The sequence below is a fragment of the Cryptomeria japonica genome, chromosome 11 (genome assembly GCF_030272615.1).
Source record: "Cryptomeria japonica chromosome 11, Sugi_1.0, whole genome shotgun sequence".
Classification (NCBI taxonomy): Eukaryota; Viridiplantae; Streptophyta; class Pinopsida; order Cupressales; family Cupressaceae; genus Cryptomeria; species Cryptomeria japonica.
The window spans coordinates 262333411-262348224 of NC_081415.1; the positions used below are offsets into that span (position 1 = coordinate 262333411).

Sequence of the window (14814 nt, forward strand, 5' to 3'; positions counted from 1 at the left end):
CACCGTGGTTTTTCCCAGTTGGGTTTCCATGTGAAAAATATGTGTGTCATGTGTGATGCCTCTTTCATGTGATGCTTTGTTATTTTCTGTCAAGCAGTGAATCATGTTATGCTAGCAAGTTATTATATTTCTGATGGTAGATTACCTGTTCATGCATAAGGATAAAGTGGAAATGAGGGTGTAGGTTGTGTGGAAAGCTAAGTGTTGCTGGTTTACGTCTTTCAGAGTCTCATTGTGTTTAACCGGTGGTAGTCTGGTTTAGACCGGTGTTAGTGTTTGCTAGTCAAGTGGACTGTTTGCTGTCAAACCGGTTCAGGAAAAGACTATTGTGTTTGTACTGATTCACCCCCCCCTCTCAGTACCGGTTTGGTACTCACCGTTCATCGAGTTATCAACTCTTTTGTGCGATCCTCCCTATCAGAAAGCCAGCTGTGTTTATGAGTCCACTTTCAATCATTTTCTTGGCTGTTGCTGTAGGTTCGTTGATGAATGATGGATGGCGAAACTTCTTGGTGTCGAATTTGCCAAGATGAGTATCTCCAATTTTGCTCCAATTCGATGTAATCCTACTCTCGAATGCACTCCCCTTCATATCTTCCTTGATGAGCGCTTGACGGGAGAGAGTCTTGTTTGGTTTGGGAGCCGCCATTTTTCACCTATGAGAGATGTTTAATTTAGAATAATGGTGAAATGAAAAATTTAATCAATCGTCTTAATGAATATGATTTTAATTTCTGAAAAGATTGATTTTGTAGATAATGTAGATCTGATTCAATGAAATTCAATCAAAATTTAACTATAGTCAGACCTGAGATGACTCCTCTATCAAGCAAAATGTTATACTTCACCTCAGATTTTACTGATTTCACCTTGTTTGAAGACTAAATAATGATAAACAGGTCTGCAAGAGCTGACTAAATATGAATAAATTTGCCCTTCAATGGATATACTTGCTGATCTTTATGAAAAATTTAATCAATTGTCTTAATGAATATGATTTTAATTTCTGAAAAGATTGATTTTGTAGATAATGTAGATCTGATTCAATGAAATTCAATCAAAATTTAACTATAGTCAGACCTGAGATGACTCCTCTATCAAGCAAAATGTTATACTTCACCTCAGATTTTACTGATTTCACCTTGTTTGAAGACTAAATAATGATAAACAGGTCTGCAAGAGCTGACTAAATATGAATAAATTTGCCCTTCAATGGATATACTTGCTGATCTTTATGAAAAATTTAATCAATTGTCTTAATGAATATGATTTTAATTTCTGAAAAGATTGATTTTGTAGATAATGTAGATCTGATTCAATGAAATTCAATCAAAATTTAACTATAGTCAGACCTGAGATGACTCCTCTATCAAGCAAAATGTTATACTTCACCTCAGATTTTACTGATTTCACCTTGTTTGAAGACTAAATAATGATAAACAGGTCTGCAAGAGCTGACTAAATATGAATAAATTTGCCCTTCAATGGATATACTTGCTGATCTTTATGAAAAATTTAATCAATTGTCTTAATGAATATGATTTTAATTTCTGAAAAGATTGATTTTGTAGATAATGTAGATCTGATTCAATGAAATTCAATCAAAATTTAACTATAGTCAGACCTGAGATGACTCCTCTATCAAGCAAAATGTTATACTTCACCTCAGATTTTACTGATTTCACCTTGTTTGAAGACTAAATAATGATAAACAGGTCTGCAAGAGCTGACTAAATATGAATAAATTTGCCCTTCAATGGATATACTTGCTGATCTTTGTGTGAATTCGCCTTATTGAAAATTCGCCTTCTTGCTAAATTCACCAATCTGCACTTATGAAATTCGCTGACTGCTGATGAAATTTGCTCAAGAGAGGAGAAACAATTTGTTTGATTTGATGTTGAAATGATTGTTTCAATCCTTCCTTTATAGGCACCCAAGGTGAATGGATGTGTCTTTTACCCTAAGGCCGACTTGCCATGAAATAAAAATTAAATTAAAACTTACCTTGGCTGACTCATCTTTAGATCAATTTTGAATTTATTTTGGGCCCTCAAATTAATTGATTTTTGAAAATATGAACTTCGCTCCAATTTGTTAATTCATGAAGTTCGCTTGAAGTTTTAAACTCACGAGGCTCATCTTGTATAGACTTCGCTCCTCCTTCTTGATTCATGAACTTCGCTCCAATCCTTCAACTCCTGAAGTATGAACTTTGCTTAACTTTGCTTCACTTCTTCAATTCATGAAGTATGTTTTTCGCTTGAAACGCTTAAGTCATGAAGATGTTGAATCTTGCTCTTATCCATCAACTTATGAAGTTCAAGTTCATTCTCCTATATCAATTTGTGGAGGTCGCTTGAGAAGTGCAACTCATGAAGTAATGATTTCGCTCCAAAACCTTTGAATCTGAAGTTCGCTCTACTCCTACAAGTCATGAAGATGTAAAATCGCTTCAAATCGGTAGTTCATGAAGTAAAAACGTCGCTCCTGTTGTTGGAATCATGAAGTTCATTTGGCATTGTGTCTACTCAAGGCGATCATCCTTCTTCTCTTACTCAACTTTGCTCATGCTTGTGCTTGTTTATTGATGAAATTTGCTTCAAGAAGTAAAATCATGAAGTTTGCTCCTAGATGACAACTCCCAAAGTTCAAGTTTGCTCCTCTTGATGAGATCATGGAGTTCGCTCCAATCTTGCAACTATCGAAGTTATCAACTTCGCTCCAAAACACCAATTCATGAAGTTTTCAACTTCGCTCATCTCTTGCAACTCCCAAAGTTATCAACTTCGCTCCAAAGTAATGATTCATGAAGTTGTCAACTTCTAATTCATTTCACCTATTTATACCCAACTACACTCTTAAAAATGGCTCCACTTTATAAGATCATGAACTTCGCTCCTCAACCCAAACTCATGAAGTAGCAAACTTCGCTCCAAAACTTAAAGTCATGAAGTAGCAAACTTTGCTCCTCTTGGTCAAGTCATGAAGTTTGTATTTCGCTCCATTCTAGCAACTAGTGAAGTAGAGTATTTCACTCCAATTTGCGCAAACATGAAGTTGACATTCTGTTATAGGCTTCAAACATGAAGTTTGTTTTGATCTCCTTGTAAAATTAGCCTCAAATGTGTCACTCCTGAAGTTCGCTTCACCTCCTTAACTCATGAAGTAGGAGATTCGTTCCAAAATGTGAAGTCATGAAGTTGAAACCTAAGACAGACTTAGAGATGGGGCGGATTTTAAATGATAATTTCATTACATATTCAAATGCTCAAACTCATTCCTTTACCAATTCTCAAGCAAAAGACTCAAGAAAAATTTACTCAACGTGAGGTGGGCAACTTTGATGATCTCTTTAACAAGACTCTTAATCATGCAAAACTCATTTCATCCTAAAGCAGAGAGAGAGAGAGAGAGAAAATAAAGCAACTAGAACAAAAAAAAGGGGGGTCCCCATCTTGATGGGGCGATGTGTGATGTGATCACAACACTGCGTAATTGTTAATATATGTTCTCTTTTCTTTGCACTTCACCATGGGGCTTTGCTACAGAAGCCAACCGCGAATTTCAGAATTTTAGCTTTATAAATATGAACAAAAACATAGGTATATAAACCAGTGTTACAAGACTTGGACTCGACAATCTGATCTTTGATTTGGACTTGGACTCAGCAAGCTGATCTTTGATTTGGATTCAGACTCAGCGCCCGAACTTGACAAATTGAAAAGACCATGAAATATAGAGATTTTCAAGGATTCAAAACTTGTTTCATGCACCCTCTAATAAATAAACTTTAGAGACACAATAAACTAATCAAATATAAGCTAATATGACCATATACACAAGTCTACATCGATCACATGAGTTTTAAAATGAATTATAATTTTTAGCTAAAGAAAACAACATTGGTAGATGTATAAGTTTAAAATTATATATAGGAAAATGTATACAAATCTTATGGATTATGAAATCCATGGTATCAAAACAAATATTAAGACTAAAAATATAAGTTTATGGCTTAAGTAGCCTAGATTACTCATCCCAACATCACAACAAGTCATGCATTGACATCTAAGATAGGTCTTGGATGATGATGTAGCCATGATATTTGCTTGTGTCTTAGCAATTGGTGTGTTTATTCAAGTGAGGGATTTATTATTAAACTTTTCTTGAAGCCTTCAAGAGTGAATGTTTTGTTGTCAAGTTCATTAACAAAGAGGAAAGGTTAAGATAAAAAAAAATGGTTATGTTCTAGTTTGACCTTATTTAGGATACTGATAGATGGAATTGTTCTATGAATTGTCTTTGCAGGGCATGATCGATACTTTTTTGCATTATGAAAATGGCATTTCTTGCCAACTATGACTTGTATTCAGCAGTACAATGACTCTAGCATGCCACTTTTCCTATGACAGTCCTTGTATACTAAACAAGTTGTTCAATGTATGAAACAAGATAATCCTTAATTGTGGCTTTGACTACGAAGATACAGAGATTTGCAATAGGGGATATGCATTTTGCAAAATTCATGATCATGATTCATCATTGGCCTACTATTTGGTTATAGTTTGATGTGGGTTTGGGGGCGACACCCCAAAGGGGTCAAGGGGCAGCACCTCTTGCGGTAATTTGTGGGCAGCGCCCCCGACAGGGATGAGGGGCCTTGCCACCAAGCCCAAGTGAAGACCTTCAAAACCACTGGGATCTTCATGGAGCAAATCATTTTCATTTTCTTTTTGCAAATCCTAGATGGGCATGTCATAAACCAAACAAGCATTGAAAGGTTGTAAGTTGTTTTTTAGAAAGTAACTAAAATGGCTGAGTCTACCTTGTGGGATTCGTTGGGTTTGGCAAGTTCGGCGAGTACCCCATGTTGAGTCCCAAAAGCTTTTGAGTGTGCTAAAGAGAATCAAGATATCCTTAAGGCACTTAAGGAAAATATTTAGATTGCGTAGAACAACAAAAGAAATATGCTTATTGCCATTGAGTTGAGAGGTCTTTTGAGATGGGAGACATGGTATTTTTGTGTCTTCAACCTTATATATAATTGTCATTGAATGTAAGTGGAGCGGAAAAGCTTAAACCAAAGCTTTATGGGCCTTTCAAGGTGATCAAAAGAATTGGTGAAGTAGCATATGAGTTGGAGGTTTCATCTATAGGCAAAACCCACAATGTGTTCCGTGTGCTATTCCTCAAAAAGGCTCTTGGACAATAAGTGATTCCTTCTATGATGTCACCCCCTATGCATGGAGGTGGTAAGTTGTTACCCATTCCGGAAACAATCTTGCAAGCAAGAGGGAAGAAACTAAGGAGTAAAATAATTTCTGAATATCTCATCAAATGGAAAGTGATCTTAGGTTATGGGTATGCCTTTTTATGCAACTTTAAGTAACTCTTAGCCTAAAGACTTATTATTTTCCCTTTTGAGTATAATAACTTAAGGGACATGTACTTCAAGTAGTTTTTATTAAACATGTACAAAAAGGGCGTTGGAAAATAAGGAGCCTATTGGCTCATATTTGAGGGTTTTATTTTGAGCATTTGATTGAGCTTGCAATGAATCTGTGGTTGGGATTAGATCATTCTTTTGGGAGTAGTTAGATAACATGTTAGGGTTCTCTTGGAGCTCATTATGTGATGACACTTTTCTCTACTGCTGCTGCAGTTTCTTGACTTGAGGCTTAAAACCCTTAACCCTGGTTTCAGAGAGACATATGGGCTCCCCTTGTCAGTAGGGTGTGTTTTGGTGGAAGGGCTTTGGTCTTTGATTCCATAGCACATCATTTTTAGAGCTACCTATTTTTATCAGGTTTTTAAACCATTTTGGAGGTGTGATTTAGAGATATCAAAAATCAGATTTGGACAACCTACATTGAAATTCTTGCATTTTTCTGAGCATCCTTGTGGCTAATGTCAACAAGGACAAGGGTGATATCATTGTGAGACTCAATGCTGATTTTATGAGAGTTTTGGCAGAGGTGGCTAGGGTTTTGAAGGCATTTTCTGAGGTATTTGGGCATTAACCTGTATATTGCTGGTTAAATTCATCTCAGAAAAGAGTAAGAAAATGATGAAAGCTGCTTCTGAAATTTCTGGGTAGTATTAGTGTGTTTTCTGTAACTTTTTTATATTAAGAAATTCCTGTAAAATTGTAGAAAAATGAGAAAAATATTCCGAGCATAGATTTAAGTTTGTTGAAGGGTTACGTATTTGCAAATGAAATTTCATAATTCTCTATTGCATATTTTTGGAGATATTGTGGTTTTTCCATTAGCCCTATTTGGGGATATTACACCTTCCACTAGCATGTGTTACATCAAGACCTGTAAAACCTTGCACGCATAATTGCAATAGGTCCTTAGCACGCATAATTGCAATAGGTCCTTAGCACTTTGTAATATACCCCTTAATTTTTTTTTGATTCTCAATAAAATTACAAAGCAACACAATAACCCGTTAAGGTTAGAGAAATAATCCAAAATAACTGAAAGGGAACCCTTCCACCTTTTGTTCACCGAGAGCCCAATCTGGGAGGGTGAGAGCATACGGTGTTCCGGGGATCGTTAGCACCATAAACTGAACTGAAATTACAATGCACGGGCGGCAAGCCAACCCCTTCTGCTTATCCAGCAGGATAAAAACTAAACTACTTGGAGGTAAACTAGCCAAGGAAAACAACAAGGAATTCAAACACAAAATCACTCCACCACATATTTCAGCAGGAGGATAATACATAGAAACAATCACTCTACCGCATATTTCAGCGGGAGGAAAATATCACTCAACCACTTACTTAGTGGCGGTGAACTGGCCAAGGAAAACAACAAGGAATTCAAACACAATCACTCTACCACATATTTCAGCGGGAAGATAATACATAGAAACAATCACTCGACCGCATATTTCAGTGGGAGGACAATACATAAAAACTATCACTTTACCGCATATTTCAGCAGGAGGACAATACATAAAAACTATCACTCTACCACATATTTCAGCGGGAGGACAATATCACTCAACCACTTACTTAGTGGGAGGACAAAAGTTACAAACTGAAATTACAAACAATAAGGCGGCCAAGCCAGCCTCTTCCACTTATGCAGTGGGGATTACAATGAGCACTTCAAGTTCAATTATAGAGGTTAGTACTACTAACCAATGATACAAGGATGATTACAATGAAGTTCTACTAGCTTACAATAATCAACTATAGCTGATTTCAAGCCACAAACATAAAATAACAAATCTGATATAAAATAACAGCAACTCCATAACTGGACCAGCAACACTGAAAAGCTCACAACTCACTCCAATCCACTCTAAATCACACCAAATCTGAAATAAATGAAACTAACAACAAAGGCGATCAACCTCAAACCTCAAACCAGCAACATGGAAGCTTCAACAGTAATGCACGCAACCCGATGCACCTCCCAAATGGTACGGCCTGCTATAGAATTCGACTTACAACCAAAAATCACAAACACCACGTCAATCTGCAAATTGGTGAAGTATATCACCCAAGGAGTATGGTTGGATATAGCAGATACCTAGAATGCAACGATCAACATGCAGGGAGATATGAATAAAATGATGCTTTAACCACCACATCCAACATAAATCACAGCAGCAAACAAACTCTCCAAATCCACACAAAACGCAATCCACAAGAACACCAAGCAATCCACAAAGTCGAACCACAGCTAGGAGTGATGTCTCACACTCAAAATTGCAAATGATAATCTAGGAGGTTTTCACCCTCGAAGAAGTGTGGAGTCATTCCGACAGCATAACATTATAGTTTCTCTGGATGATCAAATGAGGAGCCAAGCACCTGTTTAAATAGATTTCCAAGTTTGAAATTCAAATCCAAATGCCTCCAAATTCACCCCTTCAAATTTGCATTTCATTTCCAAGGTGGACCCAAGTATGGCGTCCCACTGAAGTCAAAATCACGCCTAGCAAGAAGACCACGATTTTGGGCATGAAAAAACACTTAAATATAATAAAGTCTCCACATTCACTTTTGGCGTCTCCCTTCATAACATCAATATTTCGCCTAGCAGACTTGGGAAAACACATTATGCACAATTCTCAATAAAATTAATCAGTAATAAAATAATTAAATATTAAACCTTAGGATAAGGAAATAATATTTAATTAAATAACTTATAACTCCAATATTAATTATCATTAAAATCAAGGATGAAGCTGAGCAATGAAAACCACTGAACTGAACTGGATCAGGACCCTGTCCAAGACTGCCAAAAATAGTAATGCTCAACTGCCACTTACTAAAAATAGTAAGTTATGAAATACTGCTCCGAAAAGCATGATCTTCGCACCCAGAGAAAGAGCTTGGAAAGCTTGGTAAAACTGTACCATCCAGTTAGCCAAACCCTAACTTACTAAAAATAGTAAGTTCGCATTGCATCGTAGAATCAAATGCATGTTATGCCACCCTGAAGTTCATGAAAAACCCAGAAGGAAACCATAAACAAAACTGAAGAATTCCCTCCTGACAAACCCTAAAAAGCTTGTGCAAAACTCCACAAAAGTAGGAAACCCTAATTCTCCTTTCCAAATAGCCTACGGGTCTTCGGAATAGGCCACTAGATCATTGAATGAACATCATTGAGAACGGGACATTACACACTTCGATTTCTCTTCTCATGGCTTCAATCTCATCGTTGTTTTCATCTTGTTACATTAGAGAGGATGCCAGATCCTCTCCATAAACCAACTTTCTTGGCAATATCTTTGAAACCTTATCAACTTCCATATCTTCTGATGCTTTTAAGTCTCAGAATTGGTCAGATAGAAAAAGCGTATGGACTCAAAGACACTCGCCCATCATGGTTGAAACTTGCCATCCCTGCATCAACCCCAAAAACACTAGATAAAGAATACCAAACAAACCCCACAATTCTTGTATACTTTCTCACAACATTCTCTATTCTAAAAAACCTCCTACTCACGTGACCACATAATTTTTTACTTGCCAGAGCTACCACTACAGAACTCTTCAAGCATGATCTGCATCCTTACAACCTATACATGATCTCAGCAAAGTGAGAATCAATTGCCAATACCATTGTAATATACACACATGGCAGCCATTTATTTATCGTATGGCACATTCAAAATTACATTGAGCCGATACAATTCTTTGCTCAAGGATCGATAACAAGTAAAAAACCTTCTTTAAAGATCACTGTTAGCTGCCACATTCACTACAATGATCAAGGTGGTTTATACCTTAGATGTTTCTCTAGATCTTTCCATAGGCTTGATATATGACTATAGAGAACCGTTATAGGCTCTTATTCAATTCTTGCATGAGTGAATTGATCAGCTACCGTGTTCATCTTCTGCATGCAATGAAGAAACTCAATCTATTCAAATCTATTCTTCAATCCTGCCATTTCTTCTGCATGCCAATTCAGCTTCCAATTTAGGTTTTCCCCTTAATTAGATCATTGATAACCAATAACCATCATTGAATCTCCTTCTACCATGAGTTTTGATAACTTTTGAAAAGTTGCAGCTGCCAATCTTGCTAATATCCCTTGCCACTCTACTTTTTTATTTGTTTTTATCCCAAAGAAAAGAGAGCCACAATACATTAGGCCCTTTGAGGAGTTCTTAAGAACAAAACCAGCGCTTGCTAAACTTGGATTTCCTTTGAAGGCTCCATCGAAGTTCAATTTGATGAATACCCTTTAGGGGAGGGCTCCACTTTGCCTCTCTTCCCTTTTCAACCTTGTTGCCATTGCTAGCTTTCCTATGAGATAAGTTTGCTCTTAACCCTTGAAAAGAATGATATACATTAGAATGTTTAGATACCATATTAGATAACATTTTAGAATAGCTACCGATATTCTTCTGCAAATCAACTCTAGTCATAAAAGCTCTATTTACAATCCAGGTATACCATCAAGTTGTCTTTTGCAAAGACATTAGATCAATCCAAGGGGTGTGTCTTTGTCTGAATGGAAATACTTTCTCTCTATTTGATTAGATACCCGTAACTTATTGTTATGGTAGATTGATGTTGTTAACAAAGGAGACGAAGGCTCCTTAAATTGATTTACAAGGACGATGTTTCTAAATGAAACAATCGTTAACTGAAGACAAATATAGAAACTAACTAAATTGAACAAGATGACCATTACAAAACATTACATTATTTTAATACCCTCCCTTAATGGTCATCGTCCTAACAACCCTACAAAAGACATAATTTGCGGGTCTTTTGGAAACAAACGCAAGAACACTCTGTTGCTGCGAAGACTCTCCCAGGATCTGCAAAGTGTTAATGACCAAGAATAGCTTATTTCATCTGACGGATGTAACCCTCATATGCGAATCATAGAAGCGAAAAAACTTTAGACCCCGATTTTGAGGAAAAATCGGCAAACTCTCCAAAGAGCAACAAACACGATTTTAGCAAAAACTGCAAAAACTTTTGCAGAAGAGTATTGAGCATTGTTTGTTCTAGCAACTCCAAAATAGACTACAAAATACCACGGTTGCAAATGTTCGCCCCAACAACTCCAGGTGCAACCCAAAACTGACTGCAACAAAGCATGATTTTTGTGGAAAAAATAGTGAAATGCTGAAAACACTCCAAAAGAGAAATCAGGATTTTGAGGAGAAAATAAAAAAACCCAAATCGACAAAATAAAAAAACCCATAAATCTGAGGTTACAAATCATCTTTTTTGTGGAAAAAAAGGGTAAAACCCCAAAATAACAAAATCCCACACGAACATCGTGAATTACAAATGATAATTTTTAAGGAATAAATTACAAATCCTACGAACAATTTTTGAGAAAAAAAATCGTGAAAACCCACAAACAATTTTTAAGGAAAAAATTGTGAAAACTCTAAAGTGTCACACGACAAAACACCAGACATCATGCGGCAAAACCTTGATTTTTGAGGGAAAAAAATCAAGGAAAGCCCTCCTATGATTTTTTGTGGAAAAAAAATATTAAAACCCAAAATAATTTTTTATGGGAAAAATTCTTTAAACCCTAGCTGCAGGTGTCACACGATTTTTCTTAAAAAAAATACCAGATCATTGTTTGAAGAAACCAGAAACCCCAATTTTTTTGTGCAAAAATCGTGGAAATAAAAAAACACAGGTGCAAGAAAGAAAAAATCACATAAACAAGAAAAATCATGCCTAGTAAAGATGTGAATTTTGTTGTCATTGGTTGCAGACGTAAAAAAAAATTGTGGCACGGAATTTAAAAGAAACCTGCCACGAAAATTGCGATTTTCCAAAAAAAAGTCTGCAGAATTTATCCCACTGAAAAACAAACGTAGGAACCCTTCGCATGGGTAGGGAGAGCTGTGGTTGTGTGGGAAAGTAATAGTAAATCGATGTTGTATTAAACAATAGAGACAAAATCTCTATATAAAGAATTTACAGGAGACAATGTTTCTAAAAGAAACAATCATTAACAGAAGACAAAAATAGAAACTAACTAAACTAAACAAGATGACCATTATAGAACATTACATTATTTTAATACCCTCCCTTAATGGTCATTGTACAACTACCCTACAAAAGACAATCTGTAGGTCTTTTGATCACAAACACAAAGAAGGCTGCCCCTTCTCTTCAGAGCATTCTTTTGCTACTGAGACCTTCCCTAGATTTGCAGAATGTTAATGATCAAGAGAATCGGAATCCATCCAACTTGATGTTGGGAAATAAACTGCCCCTCCCTATAGCCGGAAACACCGAGAATAGCTAGTTAAACTGAAACCACGATTTTGAGGGTTGACTGCTTCACAAAAACAGCCATAAACTTTTGCAGATGAGCACAATGCCCCAAAATAGATTGCAAGAAGCCACAATTTTTAGGAAAAAAAACATCAAACCTTGAAATTGAAGTTTACAAAGCATTGTTTTTTTCGGAAAAAAAGGGTAAAAAACCTTTAGATAGAAACACTTGTACCCATGATTTTTGAGGACAAAATCATGCAAAACTCAAAATCCCACACGAACGAGTAACATCATGAATTACAGATGACTAGACATGATTTTTGAGGAGACAAATCACACAAAACCCAAACACTAAAACATCAGCAATTAGTGGGCACAAAATCCGAGACATGGATCAACATACAAAACATTGTTTTTAAGAAAAAACGGTAAAACCCTAAAATTAAATCATCACAAATCATCTAACCTGATTTTGGGTAGCAAAGCTGTCCCTCCTTGTAGCCAGCAACACTGAGAACAACTGCGTAAACCAAAACCATGAATTTTCAGAAAAATGAAAAAAACCAATGCAAACTCCAACAATTTTTTTCATTAAAAAATTTCTGGAAAAAAATTCCAGGTGAAGAGGCTCGAACGCCAAACTCTAAATAATCCCATTGACCCGCTCTGATACCATGTTATGGTAAATCAATGTTGTATTAAACAATAGAGACGAAAGCTCTATATAAAGAATTTTCAAGACACGATATTTCTAAAAGAAATAATCGTTAACAGAATGCAGAAAAGGAAACTTTCCTAAACTAACTAAGACAACTAGATGACCATTAGAAACATTACATTATTCTAACACTTATCCATTCTAAAACAAAATTTCAGCAGCCTTAAACAATCTTGATTATTGAAATCATAGATTAAATTGCTTTGAATGTTTGAAATCAGTTTAAATGCCATTTATGCTATGTATAGGAAGTCTCTTTTTGTGATTCAAGTTCATATATAAAGATGAATATGAAAATTTTATCAGTATGATATTTTTGAGAGTACTAATTTCTATGTGAATTTGGTTCTCAGTATGGCGTGCCATTGAAGGTTGTCTCATACAAGTCTCTTTATGGTTGGACTATGGATGAAATTGTAAAGGAGATAGGTCTTAAGAACAATTGTACATTTTGTGGAGTTTTCCGTCGCCAGGTTTGTACTGTTTTTTCTAGCTTCTATTCGTGTTTTCATATTACATAAAATGTTAATATTTATTTTGTTCAACACTATTCTAGCATTTTTGATGTTGTTCATCTTGATTAGGATGAACAATATTTGATTTCTTTGTTATTTGTGCCTTGTTTTTTTAGAGGTATATTTGGTTTTCTGTGATAGCTTATTTTACTTGTTAGGCTTTGGATAGAGGTGCTACAATGGTGGAAGCAGACAAAATTGCAACTGGACACAATGCTGATGATATAGCAGAGACCGTTTTATTAAATATTCTTCGTGGAGATATTGCCAGGTGGGAGCTTAACAATCCCTTCCCTAATAGTGTATATGCTATTTTATTTGCAAGTACATGTTCTCATGTTGTAAGTATTTTGAAGCAATAACTTGCTCCATTCTCAGGCTGGGCAGATGCACACAGATAACAACAGGCGAAGATGGATCCATTCCAAGATGCAAGCCTTTCAAATATACATATGAGAAAGAGATTGTTATATATCCTTGGAAGTAGATGTGCAGCTTTTCATAATTTGAAAGCACTCTTATTCTATTATCTTGATTTCTAGTCTTTCTTGATCTCCTTTTCATTCTCAAATATGACAAGTTTGTACTGCGTGATTCATTGTTAGGGCGAAGAGCAGTACAAGTACATTGTGTAATAGAGCTTCCCTTGTAATTAATTATAATAAAGTACATTGATGCCATTAAAGGGAGTATGAAGATAATAAAACAGTAGACATTGCCACCACTAAATTGTAACATCCATTCATTGTTTTTTCTTTGATTGGTCAATTGAGAGATTAGTGACCCTACAGCGTCCGGGACAGAAATGGGGGCTTAGTCCCCAATCCATCACAAGCACTTTTTGGAACACACTTCTTGATTCATCAATGCAACAACAGAAGAAAGTCTAGCTGTTCCTGGGCGAATCGAACCCAGGTTTTTATTGTGGTAACACTTCATTTTTACCACTCACTCATGCTCACTAAATCGATCATTGAAAATTATTAAATGCTACTAATTGTTAAATAATAAATGCCCTACCCATTGCTTAAGTTGTAGTAGCATTTAATAATTTTGCATGAGCTGTTGTTACAAATTAAATGTTGGCAATGGCTAGTGCATCTATTATTTTTTGGGCAACTTTGATGGCATTAATGCACTTTATTGAGTGTTCTATTAAGGAGCTGTAGAGTGCAACCCGCCTATACTTTTCTTCATCCTAATGATGAATCATGGAGTGTGATTGCAAATGTTGATAAAAAAATCTTGGCATACTTGTTTCCAGAAATCTTGCCTCAAGATATTTGTTAGATTGAAGATTTTATGTTTATTGTCTCATTAGTTTTAACTGATAAGAGTTTAGCAATGTATTTAAAAATTCATACAGAATTGATATTATTTGGATTTTATTCAATTGAAAATTTGCTAAATAATTGTTTGATTAGAATCATTAGATTACTCTGATGTGATTACTGTCATGTAGTTAAAAATTTCTATACAGAAGGGATATTAAAGATTTTTCTTTGTAATTATAGTTGTTTCTTTGTTTTCCATAGCCTCCATGAAGTGTCTTTGAACAATGCTTCCTCAAGTGCCTCGGTTGTCCCTAAATTGGATTGAAGATTTAATTTTTCTTCCATATACATACTTGAAAGGAACTAAAGAATTAAACATTGAAAATTGATTTTATAAATGTCTATATCCTTACCATTTGATACCTTAACTTTAATTTACGTATGCATATTTCAAGAAGCTGGATTACTTCTCTACTGAATGTAAGTTTTCTTCATCCTTATTTCTCTTTATTGTTTCCTCTATTATCTATGTATTCCACATAGAATTGCTTTTCAATTGGACTGGAA

General features: G+C 35.6%; 1 protein-coding gene across 3 annotated transcripts in view; it reads left to right on the plus strand.

Moving 5' to 3' along the window:
* The window catches only part of LOC131069705 (cytoplasmic tRNA 2-thiolation protein 1), a 54485-nt gene that overhangs the window by 18261 nt on the left and 21410 nt on the right, over positions 1-14814 (plus strand). For all 3 annotated transcript variants that reach the window (XM_058005235.2, XM_058005233.2, XM_059213857.1), the window contains 4 exons: positions 12812-12931; positions 13132-13244; positions 13352-13444; positions 14687-14727. In XM_058005235.2, the coding sequence (XP_057861218.1) occupies positions 12812-12931; positions 13132-13244; positions 13352-13444; positions 14687-14727 (367 nt within the window). The remainder of the gene's footprint in view (positions 1-12811; positions 12932-13131; positions 13245-13351; positions 13445-14686; positions 14728-14814) is intronic.